Genomic DNA, 19,385 nt, shown 5'->3' on the forward strand with positions numbered 1-19,385 from the left:
TCATTTTATGTATGTATCTTTCTTAAGCCCTTTGGGTGGGGGGAAATGATGTGCTCGTTCTCTGTTTTCTCAGTTGGCGTACCTCAATGAGATATGCGAGTTCATGGGAATTCCTAGTACAGTTCCCAAAAGGTTTGTTATGCATCGCTGGCTATCGGCTTATGATGTTGCCATTAGCACTCAGAGGCTTCTCCCTGCATGCAAAGTTCTCTACTATGGCTTCATGGACAAGGAAGACAAGGCCCTCTACAAGGACCCCCTGGAGCAGGTATTTGCCAATTTCAACATGAACGAAAAAGCGCAGAAACAGATTCGGTACTGTCACGAGGACCTCAGAAAAAAAGGTAACTTATCGCAGTTGTTTCTCCTTGGTTCTGTGATTGCCTACCTGCACTATGGTAACCTTATGATTGTTAGGTTTTGTACAGAACCTTATTATGCCTTTTGATTTTTCCAGCAATGACGCAGCTGGGAAAAGACCGGAAGAAGAGGGTGATTCGGAAGTTGTGGCATGAAGCAACCATAACTGAGCTGCACCTCAGTGTTTACACAGGAGTGCTGTCAATACTGAAGGAATATGTCATGGTTTTCCAGGTGAGTTGAACATTGAATGTTTCATTTATCATTAGGTTCTTCAAAAAGAGTATTGAGAATTGGATTATGATAGGACCTGGGTCTAGAAAAATAAATTATGCCAACCCAAAGTCTAATAATTCATGATATTTTCTTTGAGCACAGGGTATCTGCAGTTCCTTATTATGTTGATGCTTTTTCATAGCAAAGTGATCCCAGTGAATCCTAATACTTAACTTCATGGATTCCTGAGATATAACTGGCATGCATTCCTTGTGTGCTTATTTGTGCATTGAACCAGAATGTTAATTTCTTTATAGGGCAGACAGACACTTGTCCATACACTGCATGACAAACAGCTGCAAGTTTTCATGAACTTCCTGGCCTGTTTTGTCAAATCTGAACACCTAAAACTGATGCCCAAATCCCTGGCTACTCTTGAACTTGACGACAAGCTGCTACCTTTGAGGGAGATGTATGTGGGACGGGAGGCTAGTAGATTCAGATCAGAACATCCACAACATCCTGTGAGTACATAAAAATGAATGATTAATAAATTGGTCGATACTCAGTATGGTGTATCTCCATTTTAGAAGGGAGGGGTGCCCAATAAGGTGTAACATTTTTCCATATAATTCCACCTACTATAAGTATTGATCTGTTTCAGCTGCTGAAGCCATTCCTGCAGCAAGTGTCCCAGGCATACAAAACCTGTGCGAAATACCTGCAAAAGAAGCTGCCTTTGCAGAGTGAAACTCTGCAATGTTTGTCAGCTGTGGACCCAATTGTGAGAGGGCACTCCCTAACCATGGTCAACTTGAGGAAGCTCATACATATGATGGGTCACCTGCTGCCACCAGATGCTGACACAGACCAAGAAATTCTGCGTTTCAATGTTGACCAGGCGCTTCCCAGTTTTCAGCATGGAGAGGATGTTGTCAAGTGGTGGGCCGTCGTCTTCAATACAGGGAAGTACCCTGCACTGTGTCAGGCAGTCAAGGCTGCCCTCTCAATTTTCCATGGTGCCCTGGTTGAGTCTTCCTTCAGTGTCATGGGGACCATCATTGATCAACGATCAACGTCAATGAAGATCTCCACCCTCAGTGCTGTGCAGACTGTTAAATACACTTTGCAGACCAGGAACCAGACTGGGGTGGAAATGTTCAGAAGGGATGATTTGAAGTTTGGGGAGGTAGATAGGAGGTTGTGTTCTAACATTAGTGCAGCTGGAACTAGGGACAAAGCCCAACGACAGGAAAATCAGCTTGTAATCAGGGAAAGGAGGGTTGAGTTTGGCTGCCAGCCATCTACCAGTGCTGCTAGTAATAGGGCAGAGGTGGTGGAGAACGATAGTGTGGCCCGAAAGAGGCACATTGCCAAGCAGCGAAAACGGACCCTTGAAAGGCTTGTCCAGGCCAAAAGGATGAAAAAATGAAAATAATATGTTGATATGTTGCCAAATTTGGCCAATGGGATTTACTATTGACCTGTCCTGAATGCTTTTCACCAGTTTACGGGTCAATAAATGTGCCATTTTTACCATAAGAAAAGGTTGTCTTTTCCCTTTATTCTCTTATGGGAGTACACCAGAATGCTTAATTTACATGTTAAAATAGCTAAATTTGGCTGGGGGGTATGCCCCCAGACCCCCCTACAACGGTTTAGTTTGTCACCTTTTTCAGCCCTTCTGAGTTTGCAGGTATGCAGCTGGTGGTGGGAGACGGTTTGAAAGAAACAAAAGGGGCATGTCCTTCTCTTTCAAAGTTATCAAAACTTAGCTCATTGCTGCACACAAGCACAACATTCAAAGATGTGTTTGATAGTGAATTTGGGGAACAGAAAGGCATCCCTGCTGCAGTCAACACAAGATGGAACTCAACACTGAGGGAAGTAAAGGCAGTTCTCCTTTTCTCTGCTGTGGGTGGAGCACCATGTACTGGTCAATCGTGACATCAAGGCAGAGTTGGCACAACAAGTTAAAGGTAAATATTATTGACTTCAATGCAGCCAATGGTAATAAGGGCACTTTTGTTTCTGCTGTTAAATGTTTTTCCAGAATTGATCCTGCAAGATGCTGCAGAGACTGAGCAACCTGTGCCTCTGGTTGAAGAAGAAGAGCAAGAGGACCTTGGACAAGGAGAAGGGCTGTTTGCTGCATACCATAAGAGGCAGAAGAAGGATGTTGGGACCACTCCAGCACTACAGCTAAGTCACTACCTAGACACAGCCGAAGGACAGAAGGCCCTTTTGTTCTGGGCACTGAACATGAAGTCTCTTCCTTCACTCTTCCGAGTGGCCACCAGAGTCTTGGCAGTGCCTGCCTCTAGTGCTCCAGTGGAGCCAGTTTTCAGCCATGGTGGCATCATACTACGTCCCCATCGTGCACAAATGACTGACAGACTTTTGGCCAATTTGATCTTTTGCAAATGCAATGCAGCAGAGGGCCCTGACATAGAAAAGCACAACTCTGTTCATGACACACACACACACACACACACACACACACACACACACACACACACACACACACACACACACACACACACACACACACACACACACACACACACACACACACACACACACACACACACACACACACACACACACACACACACACACACACACACACACACACACACACACTTCTTTTGAGACAGTTATAGTGCAATAAGCAATGGAAATACAATGTCAGCACTTTCTGTGGAAATTACATTTGCCTTTGTTCGTTTCAAATGTGTTTGAACAATGTTCTTGGTTTGATAAATATATACAGATCTTAAAAGCATACATGATTTGTGTAAATATTATTTCTCCGTTGTTAAAAGGACTCGAAAGGACTTGAAACTCAAATGGTAGGACTTGGGACTTGACTTGAGACTTGCTTGTCTTGACTCGGGACTTAAAAGCAAAGACTTGAGACTAACTTGTGACTTGCAAAACAATGACTTGGTCCCACCTCTGGTATAAACTGAGGAGTGATTCCCTTGAGTTTAATGTCCCTTAGTTTAAACTGCTCTCAGGTTAAGAAGCATCAGATCAGCGCATGCGCTGCAGCGTCCAATCAGTGACGGATACACAGTAAGGGGGCGGGGCGAGCTCCTTAAGATGGCGCACACAAATCAACTTCCGGTGAGACCGAGGACTGAGGAAATGACAAATAAGAGAAGTGAAAAGTACCCAGAGGGTGAAAAGAGCTGCTGCAGCACAGGCAGTATGAGAACTATAAAGAGCTTTCTGGACATTAAAGCATGGAGACATGCATTACTTTAAAGCAGACTTCTTGTATATGTATTATCTGTTTAATGTCTTCATTATTGATTGAGATGCCGGTTAAAGAACAACGTTTTCAATGCAAGAAAGGATTCTGAATTATTGTTTGAGTTGGATTACTTTATGTGGTTGGTTAAGTTCTCTGGGGTGACAGTACTGGGTTATCCAGCTATCCTTGGGCTGATCTTGGTTTTCACAAAGCCAAATCCTTTTTTATGGGGGTCGATCACCTTGGTAACAGATAAATATTAAGACCTGTCAGCAGGCAGACCACTGACCATCAACCCACTGGCAAAATGCGTTCCAACAGGATCCTTCTGTGGCTTTCCAGTTTACAAGACGGAATGCAATAAAGATGTACTTTAGGTTCATATAATCTCTTAGCTGCTCAGAGCTTTTCAATCTGGGTTTAACACAGGGATGGTATGCCACAAACACACACTCACACTCATACTGTTAATTAGCTCACATCATTGTAAATGCAACACTTCAGCCAGATGGACCTCATCAGGCTTTGCTTTTAGTAACAGTATTACATTTCATTTAAACTTTTTAAACTTCGAAAAGTAAAGAAAATACTCTATAATAATGAGAATGTTGGAAATACTAGTTATAGTTAAAAAGACATCTATAAACAATCCTTTGATCGTGCTTTAATATCATAAGAAGTACTTTGTGCATGGTTCTGATCAGGTTCTGTCTCTTTCACATGGACAGCTCACAGCAGAGTGAACAGAGCTCATGAGCAGCTTTCTGGCAGTACTTTAGAAAGGTTACCAGCTGCATTGACACTTTCATTATAAGTAACATTTCATGTTGAGGAAATGCTCACCTGTCCACTTCGTCCCGGGTCACGATGTCTCCTTTTTTCAGGGCTTTGATGGCGCACAGTTTGCCGGACTTCCTATACTCTGCCAGCAGCACCTTTCATCAGGTACAACATACAGAGTGATATTAATGACACTCAACGTTCATATCTTAGACATTTCTAACCTCACAGAGTACAGGCGGGGGCTGAGGGAGAGAGGGGTGGGGGTTTCTGGGCGGACTCGGACTGGGGAAGATGAGATTGACAGCTTTTACCTTTATTTTTCCCTGACTCAGATCTCTGGTCCGGACCCTTCTAAAGGTAGAACAAGTGAGAGGAGATGCATACCTTACCAAAGTGACCTCTCCCCAGGACGGAGATGCAGTTGAAGTCTCGCATGTGAAGTCCTTGGTCCATGCTGCAAGAGAGCACAAAAGAGCCCGGAATGAAGAACTCCTCACCCATTGTTATCATTCTCTAATAATCCTCTGCCACCATACCATAAATAAAAAGGGATTTATGGCAACAATTTTAATGGTGTCATGCTTAGCAAGGAGAAAGGCCACAGTTCGGGGGGTATATATTATTTTACAGTAGGACTTACTTTGGGGGGGGGTGAATTGAGGGATTCCTCCTGGGCTTTGGGCTCTTGTTCTCACTAGGACACTGTCAGAGAACAGAAGTAAAGAAACACATGAAAACTAAATAAAAACATTTATTCCAAGAGAGAAACAGGACAAACCTATCCTGTATATCACACAAAGATATTCTCTGCTATTAATCCCTCATTTTACTGGCAATTATAACAATAATGTAGAAGTGTTCACCACTGGAGAGTCTTTAGTGTGCTTTCTTGTGCGATTGGGAGATGGGCTCTGTTGTCCCTGAGGGAAATTTAGACCCAGCACAGCAGGATCTCTGAAACAAGAGGGAGAGGTTTCACACGGTCTTCACTTTAATGCTGCTCTTAATTCGTCGTTTACCTGCAGTGATACACTTTTATTTTCATATTCATTTCTTCAAGCATTAGTGATGTGAATAAATTAACAACCAAATCTTTTTACAGTTCAGTATGTGGCAGGTCAGCTTGTCAAAAGTCCAAAAGAAAACACAGAGTGCAACGTATGTCTTTAAAAGCATCAAACAGCATGAACTATATTGATATACATGTATCAACTCAAAGTAACCAACACAGTCAACAGATTCTGTCTTTACTCAAACCTGAGTTACAGTCTCAAAGCATAGCATAATCATCCTCTGCCTGCTTCATGAGGAGACTACACTTCTTACTGTCCCTATCATCTACTTTCAATCTGTTGTTTCACTGCTGTCACTTTTTATCTAGAGTTTGAAAAATGTATGTTCTTTGCTTTTTTTCACTCATTAATCATGTCCTCTTATCTTTTTTCATAGATGTACAGATTTATATTTTCTCTGTATATAAAAAATAAGTTATGCGCTGGTTTTATGACAGATTTTAGATCTCGATTTTAATGTCCAAGAAAGGAGAAAAAGTGTTTGAAGACTTCTTTCGGTGACGGTGTATGTTCAGTGAAACAAACAAGAATCATTTTAAGCATTGATTACTCAAAAAACAGGAAAGGCAATATAACTTCTTTAAGCAGCGGATTGCTTAGAAGTAAATAATCAAGTTTATATATTTGTCTTGATCTCCTACTCTGACTGCAGGTCAGAGAGCTACCCTCAACCCTCCCCCCCAGTGGAAAGCTGAGCAGAGACAATAATTGCACACTTGAGTGAAAGCGCTGTCCCAGCTGTGTCAGAGAGATGTTTCTGGCTCACAGAGTCTTACCGTGCCGGGGAAGTGTTTGCTGATGGGGGGCCAGTGTGAGGGCCAGCTAATGGAGGGCTCATGGGCTCCAGGGAGCTGCAGGGGGGTAGGATGCTCATCATCAAACGGCCCCATGTGGCAAAGTTCATGTTCATCTGGGCAGCACGCAGGAAGTCCTTCCCTGAAGACAAAAAGAGTGATCAGAACTGTATAATCAAAGGATTTAAAATCAAGCACTGAAAACTAAAACTAAATAATGAGAACAAATATCTCAAGAAAACTGTCCGATTATATTTGTTTGTCTTCTCATAATGTTAACAGTAAACTAGATCAGTCTAAAGACTGAACAATGGCTTCTTCAACAAGCGAAAGTAAAACATTAATATTTGAAGACGTGATGTGAACATGTGGCTACCTTTCTCTTTTGGGAAGATTCTCCTCTGCCTCTGGAGTTTGGAGCGCCGCTCAATGACAGGATTGATAAACGTCACCTGGAAATGAAGAGAGTTAGGATTTTTATTTGGGACGGATGCAACGTGGATATTTGTGTAGTTGTGACATGTATTTTAAATCACACCTATTAATCCTAGGCTGGTTGCTCAAATAATAGAAAACATGATAATATGCAGTTTATAGGGACATGATTAGAACTTTTCACTTTTTAAGATTCAAAGGCTTTATAGTCATAGTAGCTACAGTTTAGCTACTGTACAAAGTCTTAAGTCCCGAGCTCCTCCAACAATGCAGAATCAACCTATATAAGACATAAAACAATCAAAATAGTGCAAGAACAAATAGAGTAGAATAAAGTGCAATTAAAGTGCAAGATTATGTTCTAGGACCAATGTGCAGTAATGCATTAATAATTCATTTTATTTATGGGCTCCTTTCTAAACACTCAAGGTCACCGTACAAAATCAAACAAAACAAAAAATAAAATTGACAAACAATCAATCCATAATCCATAAGAGCAAGCAGTTAAAAATACGTAATACAAAACAAAACAGTGTACAAGGAGAAATTGAATTAAAGGGAGTAGGCTTGTCTGAATAGATATGTTTACAGGTGAGATTTGAAAGTGGTAAAGTAAACTATATACATGTCAGAAATAAATAAAGCAATAAGTGAAATCATGCAGAGAATGTTGTAAGTGACTGAGTAAATGCAGGGGTCTATAAAAATGTAAATAGAATAAGATAAACAAGAACAGAATGTAAAATGAAACACTGTATAGTGAAATTTATCAGTAATAACATGAGAAGCCACACTTTAATCTGGAATGAGAAATGTAGCTGTGAGAAGCACAGTGTGCTAAGTGGTTTTTTATTAGTGTGTGTCCAGTGAGTGTGTAAGAGCAGTTTGATGATAGAGACATGCAGACGTGACAGGAGGAGATAAACGGTGTAAAATCTTAACCTCAATAAAGAGCAGGCCCTGAGGCTCCAGCTGCAGGCACATGCCATGTCTCTGATTATCCAGGAAGTCCTCCAGCCGCAGGAACTTCACCCCGCTCAGCGCACGCCAGTCTCTCCAGAACACAGCGATCTCCAGCTCCCTGGACTACACACACACACTCACAGAACAGCTGTCATCCACACACTGTACACATCAAGGTTTTTACTTAATGACAGGTACCAGGCTCATACTCAGGCAAGTTTATTTTATAGAGCATGGTTGATAAGTGAATCACTTAACATCAATAGGCAATGGACCGTAGCTTTCCTCCTCAGACTCTGTGAGGGCTGACTGATGGACGGAGAGAATGGGATGTTCAAGGCAATATCTAAACATGACTTTTAAGCAGGGATGGGGGGTGTTAGGGTAAAGCCAGATTAGATCAAATGTCAGAGGATTAGCAGAGACTCAGTGACAGCTCTGTGTTATTGTTCTGCTGTTAACAGATGTTCACCAATAGGGAACATTCAGATGACATTTTGCAATAAACTATTTGACCCAGAGTGTGAGCGACACGGTGAGTTTAACACAAACTGCAGCGGCTATCCTGAAGAGAGGACAGCAAGACGCTGGAATCACTGTTTTTTTTTTTAGCAGGCTGATCATGGTTAACTGTTGATTACATTACACAAAATAATGTAACTGAATTGACTCTGCAGGTATTTTACAAGTTGGTGCAATGAGCATTGTGCTGCATTATAAAAATGGATGGATGAAGCAGGGTAGTCCACAGATGCAATTCTAAACGATATATTGAGCTAGCAACATGTGACCAACACTTTCTTTCATTTAAAATATACCATTAAAAATGTACTTATAGTAAACAGCTGCGTTACAGTCAAGGGACAGTGACTTCGTTCATGTTTTATAAGCAGGTCTGTGGCGTTAGCTTTAGATCAGTTGTGTGTGAGTGTGTCTGCGAGTGTGTGCCACTGACCCTCTCCAGTTCGATGCTGAAGCTCTGGCCCCACGCCTCTTTACCCAGAGGCCTCCACTGTGAGCGCCCCACGATGCTGTTGTCCACTTTCAGCACAGCACTGATCTCCGCTGACAGACACACAACACACAATTCCATAATTAAGCTGGGTGAGCAGCATCATTTTTTGCTTTTAAAGCCCCTGCCCCTCAATATCTATATCTGTCGATTGCAGTTAGGTATATCTATAGCAGTTACATTTTTATCATTTCAGTTTCAGTGAATTATTAACAGAGAACTTCAGCCACGTGTCACAGGATTCGTAAGACTTGTTATAGGCACACATTGTTTCATTTCCTCTCACCTTTTCAGACTTTTAATGTGTGATTGATGCCGTGTCATTGTGCTGTTGCTCAATTTTAAATTGGACTTTTGATCTTATTTTTTTACCTCTGTAAACCGTCTTTGAGCACCTGATAAAGTGCTTTATAAATAACATGTATTAGTATGTTGTTTTTTATGTGTTTGCTAGGTTATTATAAATATATGCAAAAAAAATTGTATACATCTGCGTACAACCTGTGAGGGAAATAAGTGTTTGATCCCCTGCCGATTTTGTAAGTTTCCCACTTACAAACAACTTAAACGGTTGTAATCCGATTCATTGGCTGTGGACAGGTGTCTTTTATCCAGGTAAAGAGTTGATATCAGGAGTACTTTCTTAAAGCGGGGGACTTCTTTAACCGGTCCTTGGGAGCCAGAATCCTTGTTGGTTGCAAGGGGATCAAATACTTATTTCCCCCAATGAAACGCACGTTCATTTATATCTTTTTTTTATACCTAAATTTCTGGATTGTCTTTGTGATGTTCTGTCTCTCACTGTTAAAATAAACCTACCATAAAAAGTATAGACTTTTAATTTCTTTGTAAGTGAGCAAACTTAGCAAATCGGCAGGGGATCAAATACTTATTTCGTTCCCTGTATGTGTTTTGTACCACACAGATCCAGATTCCACCTGCAGGATCTCATACAATCCATGAATAGGCTAACACGGACACCAAATACAATTAAACATAAGGACCTAAAGGTGTGAGCTGCAGGTTGACTTACAGGACAGCTCCTCAGTCTTTGTTGTTTTGCCGTTGGCACTGCGTCCGGAGAGGCCGCCCCTCGCCTTCACAGACTTCCCCTCTGAGAGGCTCCCAGAGGAGGAGGAGGCGCTGGTCACACGACCCCGGCCCGGAACACACTCCAACAGGTCCTGGCAGCCCATCAAGCACACCTCCAAACGCCCTGTGGGGAAAGAGTCACAATTATCAAATCATTTTAAAATAATTGTCTGGAATTTACTCAGTGGTAAGTACCAGTACAACAAAGCAATGGGAATCTGTGAAAGTTCTACTGTAATCCTACAGAATCCTACAGATCAAGTCAAGAACAAATAGCATAAAACTGTAGTTAAGCACAGTAAGAGTAACACAATGTCAACTATTTGTTCTGGAGAAGTGTATGGAAATCACTGATATGATAGGATTTATGACATTTGTATATTGTTGAGTGATCTATCACTGCATAGGTGTTGGTTTAGATAAGTAAGATGATGGCTGGGACAAAAGAAAAACAAATACATAAGCTTACTTTGTTTTTATCTAAAATGTATGTGAAACATAACTTCTCAAATAAATGAACTGGGGCTAAATATACACTATTACGTATATATACATTGGAAAATATTAGTATTCACCTGTAAGACTGGCCGGTTTGAAGAAAGATGAAGAGGAGGAGGACTGAGCTTTGGAGAGTTTCTTCGGTGTTTCGTAGGAAGGTGAGGTTCTCATCTCCAGTTCCTCTCTGATGACTGCGCGCCGTGGATGATCGTCAGGAAGCTCACTCAGGCGCCTTTCCAGAGACAGCCTCAACAGATCCACCTTCTGAGAGGACTCCTGCATCCGTGCCGAGGCCTGAGGGACACACAACAGCCTGAGGAGTTCAGCCACGCCCCATCTCCTTCATTTAGATTCCTCATGAGCATTAGTGGGGACTCTGATTCACATGTACTGCCGTTACCTGTCTGGGTTCCTTTGTGATCAGAGAGTTTTTTAATGCCATGTAGCATCTTGAACATACATTTTCCGCCGTCATGACATAAAGAGAATTTCAATTTCTCACAATGACCTAATAGATGATAAAATAATTAAAAACTGCGTTATAGTTCAGCAGCAATCACCAGAGCACACTGCTGCTTGACTTCTATTTTGTTTCCAGCAGTAATATTTATTATTTGCTGCTCTTTGTTCACTAACATCACAGTTTTACATATTTTTTGTGTGTAAGGTTGATTCAAGACTTTGCAAAATAAACCTTGCTTTTCTGAGTGACCTTTATGAGACACCCCTCAGAGTGCAGCCTGACATCTTTTTTTTTTAACGCACTTGTTTTCTCTGCCTTTGACCTTTTGTTTTTTTGTCGCTGTCTTGCTGCTAAGCTTGGCTCTGATGCCCAAAGGTAGCAGTATTGAAACACCACATACTGTAGTGACGTTTTATTATTATTACTTGTATCATAGTCTGTAAATAAAAGGTTAAAGAAAGAAGCAGAACATCAAGGATCCAGCTGGTACCTACCTCTGCCAGCACGCGGCGGTCCGGGACCTTGCGTCCACTCAGCTGCTTCACCACGTTCTTGGCTCCTTCTGCTACGGCTGATTCAATCTTCATGTGGTGCAGGAGTTCAGCCAGCCGCAGCTCCAGAGCACCCACCATCTCCACAGGCTGACCTGAGTATTTTAGGTTAACTTTAGAATCTGGTGTTTTATATTGTGTGCTGGTTGAGGCCAAAACAGGATGTGTAGTGTGTGTGGTCAGATTTACCGAGGCCCTCCACCCCCTCTCTGGCTTGGCTGACTTTGACAATCTGCATGCGCAGCAGCTCGATCTTGGTGCGGCTGTCCTGTAACATCTGCTGCGCTGTACTCACCATCTTCCTGTCCTGGAGAACGACAACAACTTAATGCATGAGGTCCAACACACACACATGGTGATACAGACACCAGAGGAGGTGGTACAATCTTCTAAAATAGTTTCACTGATAGTCAGCGGGGTCAACTCCTGGATATGAAATGTTGATCAGTCCATTTTCTGCAGTGGCACACATAAAGTAGCATAGTGCTTGTAGTATAGAACCAGGCAGGCTTGAGGTCTGGTACAAGATGGAGATGGCTTATGGGATGAACCGGCTGGTAGCTCCATGAACTTGGCTATATTTAGCGTTAGTCCTCGCCAGATATCTAGGTGTAGTCATGGTCACATTTAAACAATCCCAAAGTCCGCCTACTATCACCTGAATAACATATCTAGGATTAAAGGACTGATGTCACAGGAGGAACTACAAAACTTGTCCATGCTTCATCTTCAGTAAACTGGACTACTGTCACAGTGTCTTCACAGGTCTCACTAAGAAATCCATTAGAAAGCTGCAGCTGATTCAGAACGCTGCTGCTGGGTCCTCACTAACACTGAGAGAGTGGATCAGTCCAGTTCTGAGGTCTTTACTCTGGCTGTCAGAGACTTCATACTGCTGCTGGTTTATAAAGCACTGAAAGGTTTATTCTGATCTCCTGCTGAATCATAAACCATCCAGAACTCTCCGGTCCTCTGGGATGGGTCTGCTTTCGAGTCAGAACTAAACCTGGAGAAGCAGCGTTCAGTTACTATGCTCCAAATTTCTGGAACAAACTTGCACTGCACTGTAACTTTAATTAATGTGTTTTATACCTGTGTTATTCTATATCAGCTTGTGTTATGTTTATTTGATCATCTTTGCTTTTTAATGGCGATAAGATTAATCTTCATTAAAAGATACATTCATTTTTGTAAAGCACTTTGAATTGACTTGCTGCTATATAAACCTGCCTTGCCTTATGTCTCTTTTGGTCAGTTTTTTTAACTAAGGCATATGACAGAGCTACACATCCACATGGTAGAAGGAGAGGTTGTGATACGATTAGGCGCATCAGACTTACAGACGCCCTGCACCTCTTCTTCACAACGCGAGTGAGTCGGACCTGCCCCACCCAAACCTCCTGATACATCTGTGTTTAAATGTGGCAAATATTGTCCTGTACCTTGACGGAGCTGTTGGTGTAAGTGTGGATCATGTTCTCAGCGCCCTGTTTGACTTTGGTCTCCATGGTGAGCTGTTTCTTCAGGGTTCTGACTCGACTGGCGGCGGGGGAGCTGACGTCCTCCCACTGACAGGTGTCTGTGGATGGGTTGTATTCCTCTTCCAGACAACCTGCACGAAAATAATATTACTCATCTTTTGAGAGGGTTAAATTACTTTATTTGATCGTACCATCTTTAAGTTACTCAGAGGGTGCAGTAATTTTACCCTCACACATTCCTGATGTAGCGCTGGACTTTTCTGTCAGCAACAGCTACCACCTGCCAATCAACCTAGACAAGTCCGACATTTTGAAATCCTATTCAAAGTGATCTAACAAACCAAACCTTTAATTACACAAATACAGGGAGAGCTGAGAAATAGAAGTAGTTATACACTGCCTGGCCAAAAAAAAAAGGTCACACACTGTAATATTTGTTGGGCCGCCTTTAGCTTTGATTACGGCTCACATTCTCTGTGGCATCGTTTCCACAAGCTTCTGCAATGTCACAACATTTATTTCTGTCTTACAACAATTTTTAGCCAAGATCTTGTATTGATGACGGGAGATTCAGACCACTGTGCAAAGTCTTCTCCAGCACATCCCTAAGATTCTCAATCGGCTTCAGGTCTGGACTCTGTGGGGGCCAATCCATGTGTGAAAATGATGTCTCATGCTCCCTGAACCACTCGTTCACAATTTGAGCCCGGTGGATCCTGGCATTGTCATCTTGGAACATGCCCGTGCCATCAGGGAAGAAAAACTCCATTGATGGAATAACCTGTCATTCAGTATATTCAGGGAGTCAGCTGACCTCATTCTTTGGGCACGTTGCTGAACCTAGACCAGACCAACTGCAGCAACCCCAGATCATAGCACTGCCCCCCACAGGCTGGTGACCTTTTTTTTGGCCGGGCAGTGTATATTGTACTTTCAGGTGCAGTGGTCTCCGACCAGACCTCTGGTGTTTGCAGCAGCCACCGGACAAGGTACAGAACACTAATGTAGGTTCAAAACAGGGGGGGCAGTATTCTCATTGTTTGATGGGTCCATTCCAGAATAATATCTCTGATATGTTTTATAATTATTGATCATTAAAGTGTTCTCAGAGCTGGTAAAGGTGCAGCTAGTTTGAATGGCTTTGTATACTGCAGGGTAGCTGCTGGATTTACTCAGGTGAACTAAAGTCTGATTTAAGGGCTGATTATATTTACCATCATTAATCCAGGTCTGTAAAGGAACTAAAGGGATTAAATACAAGTACTGGAGTAAAAGTACACCATTTACCTCTGAGTTGAGGAATTAGAGTGCACTAGAAATACAAAGTACCACTAAAGTACCTCAAAATTGTACTAAAGTACAGTACTTGAGTAAATCTACTTAGTTGCTTTACACTACTTTTCAAAACTGGATTCTATTAGCAGATCAGGAAGCAGACTCTGTGATAGAAGTTGATTAGGAGACATCCTGTTATCCATCACATAGTAAACATTTATTTAAAGGCTATTTGACTAAATGTATGATGATATTTATCTTGTAATTAAACAGTTAATCAGAGTAAATGTACTTAATGACTTAACATCACTGGAAATAGTTTTCTGTACTCCTTATTTCTGTGAACTGTGTCCTACTGCTGTTTACCTGCACACTATCCTTAGGCAGTGAGGCAAGTGTTGAGTAACCAGTGCGCAACACTGACCAGAATAAGATAACTAAAATAAGCAGGGATGTTGGTGTTAATTTCCATAATGACATCTTCACATTGAACAGAGATACAACTGTTCTGTTCTCTCCACGGCGCTTCATCTCCATGCACTCCACCATGGTATGCTTCCTTACCTGTGGGGCTGTCCTTCTCTGTGGCCATGGACCTGGCATTGAGCTCCTGCAGTTCCAGGTGGAGCCTTTCCAGCTTGCGGTTGGAGGCCTTCAGTTGGCCCTCCACATCAGCGGCGCTCTTGCGGTTGGTGACGGCCCGCCGCAGTCTGTCAGCAGCCTCCTTGATCTTCAGCTCCCGCTGGATCTCCTGCCTGAGCAAGGTACGAGCGTCTTCCAAACGCTGCTGGAACTCTGGGTCCAGAATGTCCGCCTCCTCCAGTCTCTGCAGGGGGCCACTCTGAAACACACAGCACAACTGTCACAAACCTTATAGATGTGTAGTTCTCAGGGTGTAAAGTAACTAAGTACATTTACTCAAGTACTGTACTTAGTTTTGATGTACTTGTACTTTACCTGAGTATTTCCATGTCCACTTTGTACTTCTACTCAATTCAGATGTAAATGGTGTACTTTTACTCCACTACATTTATTTAATCCCTGTAGTTACTTTACAGATCTGGATTAATGATGGTAAATATAATCAACCCTTAAATCAGACTTTAGTTCACCTGCAGTAAATCCAGCAGCTACCCTGCAGTATACAAAGCCATTCAAACTAGCTGCACCTTTACCAGCTCTGAGAACACTTTAATGATCAATAATTATAAAACATATCAGAGATATTATTCTGAAATGGACCAATCAAACAATGACTACTTTTACTGTCGCTACTTTAAGTACATTTAGATGAGAATACTTTCTACTTTCACTTGTCATTCAGAATGAAATCAAGGTTGAGGTTTGAAAATGGAAGTAGTCCTGGCAAGGGGGTCAAACATTTTAAATACATATGGAATTCAAACACTTTGCAATAAACGTACTGTCCACATAGAATAGGGGTGTCCGAACTACGGCCCGGGGCCAAATGCGGCCTGATGTCTATTCTTAATTGGCCCTCAGCATATTAAAAAAGTATCCTTTTCTGATAGCGTACTTCTTAAAATGATATATCTAAACATATATTACAAAGGAGTATTCATGTGTGAATAAGCCCACTTTTCAAATAAATTCAGCCAATTGAAGTTGAAAATATTTTCTAACAAATGTTAGTTGATAAAAAAAGCCTGATAACTTATTTCCATAACCAGCTTGAAATATATCATTCATATGTTCTCTTATTATGAGGAATCTGAGGCTCCTGTTTAAGGAAGGTGCTGCAAACACTTTTTGTAACACAATAAATGAAACCCTACGGAGAGCTGGGATGTAGGCTGTTTTCTATATTAAAGCACACTAGAATCTTGATAATCTGCCAAAGGCCAGAACTCATCTCTACTGACCTGAAACTTCCAAAGGACAGCTATCACAGGTCTCAGGTGAACAGAACATTTATTCTGACAAAACAGCCGTTTGATATGGAACCTAAACACAGGTTGTGTCCCCTGGTTGATGCAACCAAGAAACACTATAGAACCACTTCATGAAGCTGAAACTCCTCGAAGTATTTCAGGAAGACTATTCACAGCTGTGACTGTAATACTGTCCAACCATCAGCAACAATAAATGGCACAATGCCCCCCCCTTGTGGAAAAAGATCTATGTAAAGTACAACAACCCACTAGCATTGTGAAATCAGCAGCTGAGACGGGAGTAGGGCTGAAACTATTTACCGTTTTCATTATTAATTAACCTGACTATCTGGTTCTGATAAATCTTCAAGTCTAACGTCATGTAGTTTAACATGAACTATCACCAGCTCTGAATCCAAAGAGACATATTCAAATGTTTTGATTTGCTCGCCCAACAAGGCAAACCCAAAGATATTTAATGTAAATTCATGTAAAACACACAAAGCAATGCATCTTAATGTTTGAAAAGCTCAAACCAGAGCATATTTGTCCTTTTACTTAATTCAGAAATTAAAATGGTAAACTGATTGCCACAAATGGTGCAGAATCTCATTTTCAACTGTTCTTTTTTATATTTAGTCAGAATACAGACTTTTATTTCATTAATCTTGTGTTAAATCACTCTTAAACACAAGAGACCTGGAGTGCCAGCACCGTTTTTCTTAAAATGGAATCTTTGAATAATGTAGCCGAACAACCGAAACTCTGTTCACCTGCATTGCATTTTGGTAAAAACCTACACATCAGAATCATATAATGCTGATTTGTATTTCTTTGTAGATACTGAGAAACCCATATTTAACACAAACTCCTTGATAGTACATTTTTACACGTAGAACACTATGAATCAGGTTTCCCTCCTTTTTGTGGTTTATGTTTTGAATGAACTATTCATGAAAAATAATTATGTGAACAATAAATCATCTAGCTGTTCCAAATTGAATTCCTAAGTCTTGCAATATCATAGTAACATAATTAGGTTACATAAGGATAATCTTTTGTTACAGCAGAAATGTGTTTAGGCATTTCAATATTTAAAAAGGTGGAATAAAGTAAAAACATAATCAAATAAAACCAATAAACAGCAGATATAATCATATCTAAAATATATTAGAAATATAGACATGTACTACCGGAACAGGAACATATATACATATAATAGTATATCAATTACATTTGTGCAGGGCAGCTGTTTAACACATGTTTCCTGGTTATAGAGAGGGAGAAACTGAAACTATGGAGCAGTGAGTTCAGTAGTATTTGATATCACTTGATAAGTACTTTTAAAAGGTAAATAACTACCACTAACTATAAGATCAACAATCATGTGTTATTAACTGGCCAAGCCAAGTGACAGGTGTTGAGGTAGGCTGACTCTGTGTTAGCTATTAGTATCATCTTTTCAGGTTAAGGACACGCCTCCTGCCAATCAAAGCCACTTCCCCTTTTCTGTCCTAGGAAGTGGTGTCAATATCCCAATCAAAGCCACTTCATCTTTTCTGTCCTAGGAAGTGGTGTCAATATCCCAATCAAAGCCAAAAAAACATGTGTACATCACAGTGACCAATGGATGGTTCAAAGTGTTTTTGTTTTTTTTAATAGGCCAATACAAAATAACCGAAACTACTCATTTTAATAATGGGTCAAATCATAGGTTCAAACTCTCTTCAACAATTCATCTTTATTTAACATAAACAAACCAGAAAGTGCTTGTAAAGCAAAGAGTGTAGCAGCGTGGAGATAAGCACGTCAGGTGGAGACTGAGTGTCAGATAACAAACCTCTGGAGGGAGGTGAAGACATGTCGAGGGGTTGCTAATGCTTACCATGTTTTATTTTAATACAACCGAGTCTTTTAAATAGTAAGCTACATTTAACCATTAGTTAAGAGCGGTCTTCTGACAAATGACATCCCATCATCAACATCATACAAAGACAGAGGAACTATGAGGAGAGGCAATCCAGACAAACAGGAAAATCAAGAGCGGCGTATGCCAAACTACCAGCTATGGTTATTTAACTGAAGTCAAGCTTGGTTAATATTAATTGGTGTAATGTTGGCAGCGAATGTCTCCGTCAAAACTCCACTTAATTTGACAATTTAAACAACCACTGTCATTAAATGTACCTGTAGTGATAGACCTGACATGGTGGCTGTCAGGTGTCTGCTCTGGACAGGTTCCTGCTGCTGCTTCGGGCCGGAGAATCGATGAAAGTACTCCGAAAGGAATGACACGAGCTGCTGGGCTAAACTAACAGCGAGATGTGAAATTCTACGTCTGCTAAGGCTGTTTCCCGGCGCTCCGCGGGAGTGTACTTCTGTTCATTATGGAAACAAATCTGAGGAAAAGTTTGAATTGAGTTAAGATGGGGCTCGGCGCAACACTGACGTCAGCAGACGGCGGCTGGATTGGTTGGCTGTCGATAGCGACAGAGAAGCTACAAGAACCAATCAAATATGATTATTCAATGCACCTGCCGAGGTAAGCATATGATGCATTCACGGAGACTGTGATGTCCACTCATACCCCGTTTATACATACAGCTGACCAGGTTCAATAATTCATAAGAACAAATACCATGTTTACTTTTTCACTGAAGGAGCCACTAAACTGAAGCTTTTCAACTTAAGCTACTTCAATTAAAATGACTTTATGAAATGGACAAAAACTTCTCATAAATCCATTAAAACTGTTTATTTACATAACGCGTTATAGTAGCCTGTGCCCAACTGAGACATGGAAAACATGCATATGCTCGCAGAGGGTCAACAAGGGAAACGTGTTAAGCAACACTTGTTTAGTTGGGCGGGTTTGGAAATTGTGTCTAGTTTTTGTATGGTATTTTGGTCTTTTGCTCCATGAAGTGAATTAATGTCTGCTCTTGAGGTAAACATAACTTTGAGTGGCTAAGGAAATGGTATTTAATTGAATTATTCGCCCCTCAGCGATGCATGTGACCATAAAACGGAACAGATTCAGTTGTACATTAAGATTAACAAATGCCGTACCAGTCTCCACTCTACACACATCAGTTTCTCTTGAAATGAAATGCCTTTGTCAACAGAACATGAAGCTGCAGAAGACAATGGAGTTGTTATGACAAGAGAGCTGGTTCTGTTTAATTTCTTAGCCATTGCATAAGAATGAAAAGTTGTCACATTTTGCAAATAATTTATT

General features: G+C 41.1%; 1 protein-coding gene across 2 annotated transcripts in view; it reads right to left on the reverse strand.

Annotated features, from left to right (window-relative positions):
• Positions 1 to 18,584, reverse strand: part of pkn3 (protein kinase N3) — a 26,554-nt gene extending 7,970 nt beyond the window's left edge. The window contains exons 1-15 of one of the 2 annotated variants that reach the window (XM_063889429.1): positions 18,335 to 18,583; positions 14,820 to 15,096; positions 12,942 to 13,111; positions 11,689 to 11,806; positions 11,443 to 11,594; positions 10,563 to 10,779; positions 9,929 to 10,111; positions 8,839 to 8,948; positions 7,863 to 8,006; positions 6,862 to 6,937; positions 6,468 to 6,627; positions 5,482 to 5,572; positions 5,259 to 5,320; positions 5,003 to 5,072; positions 4,679 to 4,770 (exon numbers count right to left, since the gene is read on the reverse strand). In XM_063889429.1, coding sequence (XP_063745499.1) covers positions 4,679 to 4,770; positions 5,003 to 5,072; positions 5,259 to 5,320; positions 5,482 to 5,572; positions 6,468 to 6,627; positions 6,862 to 6,937; positions 7,863 to 8,006; positions 8,839 to 8,948; positions 9,929 to 10,111; positions 10,563 to 10,779; positions 11,443 to 11,594; positions 11,689 to 11,806; positions 12,942 to 13,111; positions 14,820 to 15,096; positions 18,335 to 18,355 — 1,943 coding nt within the window. In that variant the 5' untranslated portion in view covers positions 18,356 to 18,583. Of the gene's footprint in view, positions 1 to 4,678; positions 4,771 to 5,002; positions 5,073 to 5,258; positions 5,321 to 5,481; positions 5,573 to 6,467; positions 6,628 to 6,861; positions 6,938 to 7,862; positions 8,007 to 8,838; positions 8,949 to 9,928; positions 10,112 to 10,562; positions 10,780 to 11,442; positions 11,595 to 11,688; positions 11,807 to 12,941; positions 13,112 to 14,819; positions 15,097 to 18,334 lie in introns of both variants that reach the window. The other variant, XM_063889430.1, reaches the window with a different exon arrangement.
• Between the last annotated feature and the right edge of the window lie 801 nt (positions 18,585 to 19,385).

The sequence above is a fragment of the Eleginops maclovinus genome, chromosome 8 (genome assembly GCF_036324505.1).
Source record: "Eleginops maclovinus isolate JMC-PN-2008 ecotype Puerto Natales chromosome 8, JC_Emac_rtc_rv5, whole genome shotgun sequence".
NCBI lineage: Eukaryota > Metazoa > Chordata > Actinopteri > Perciformes > Eleginopidae > Eleginops > Eleginops maclovinus.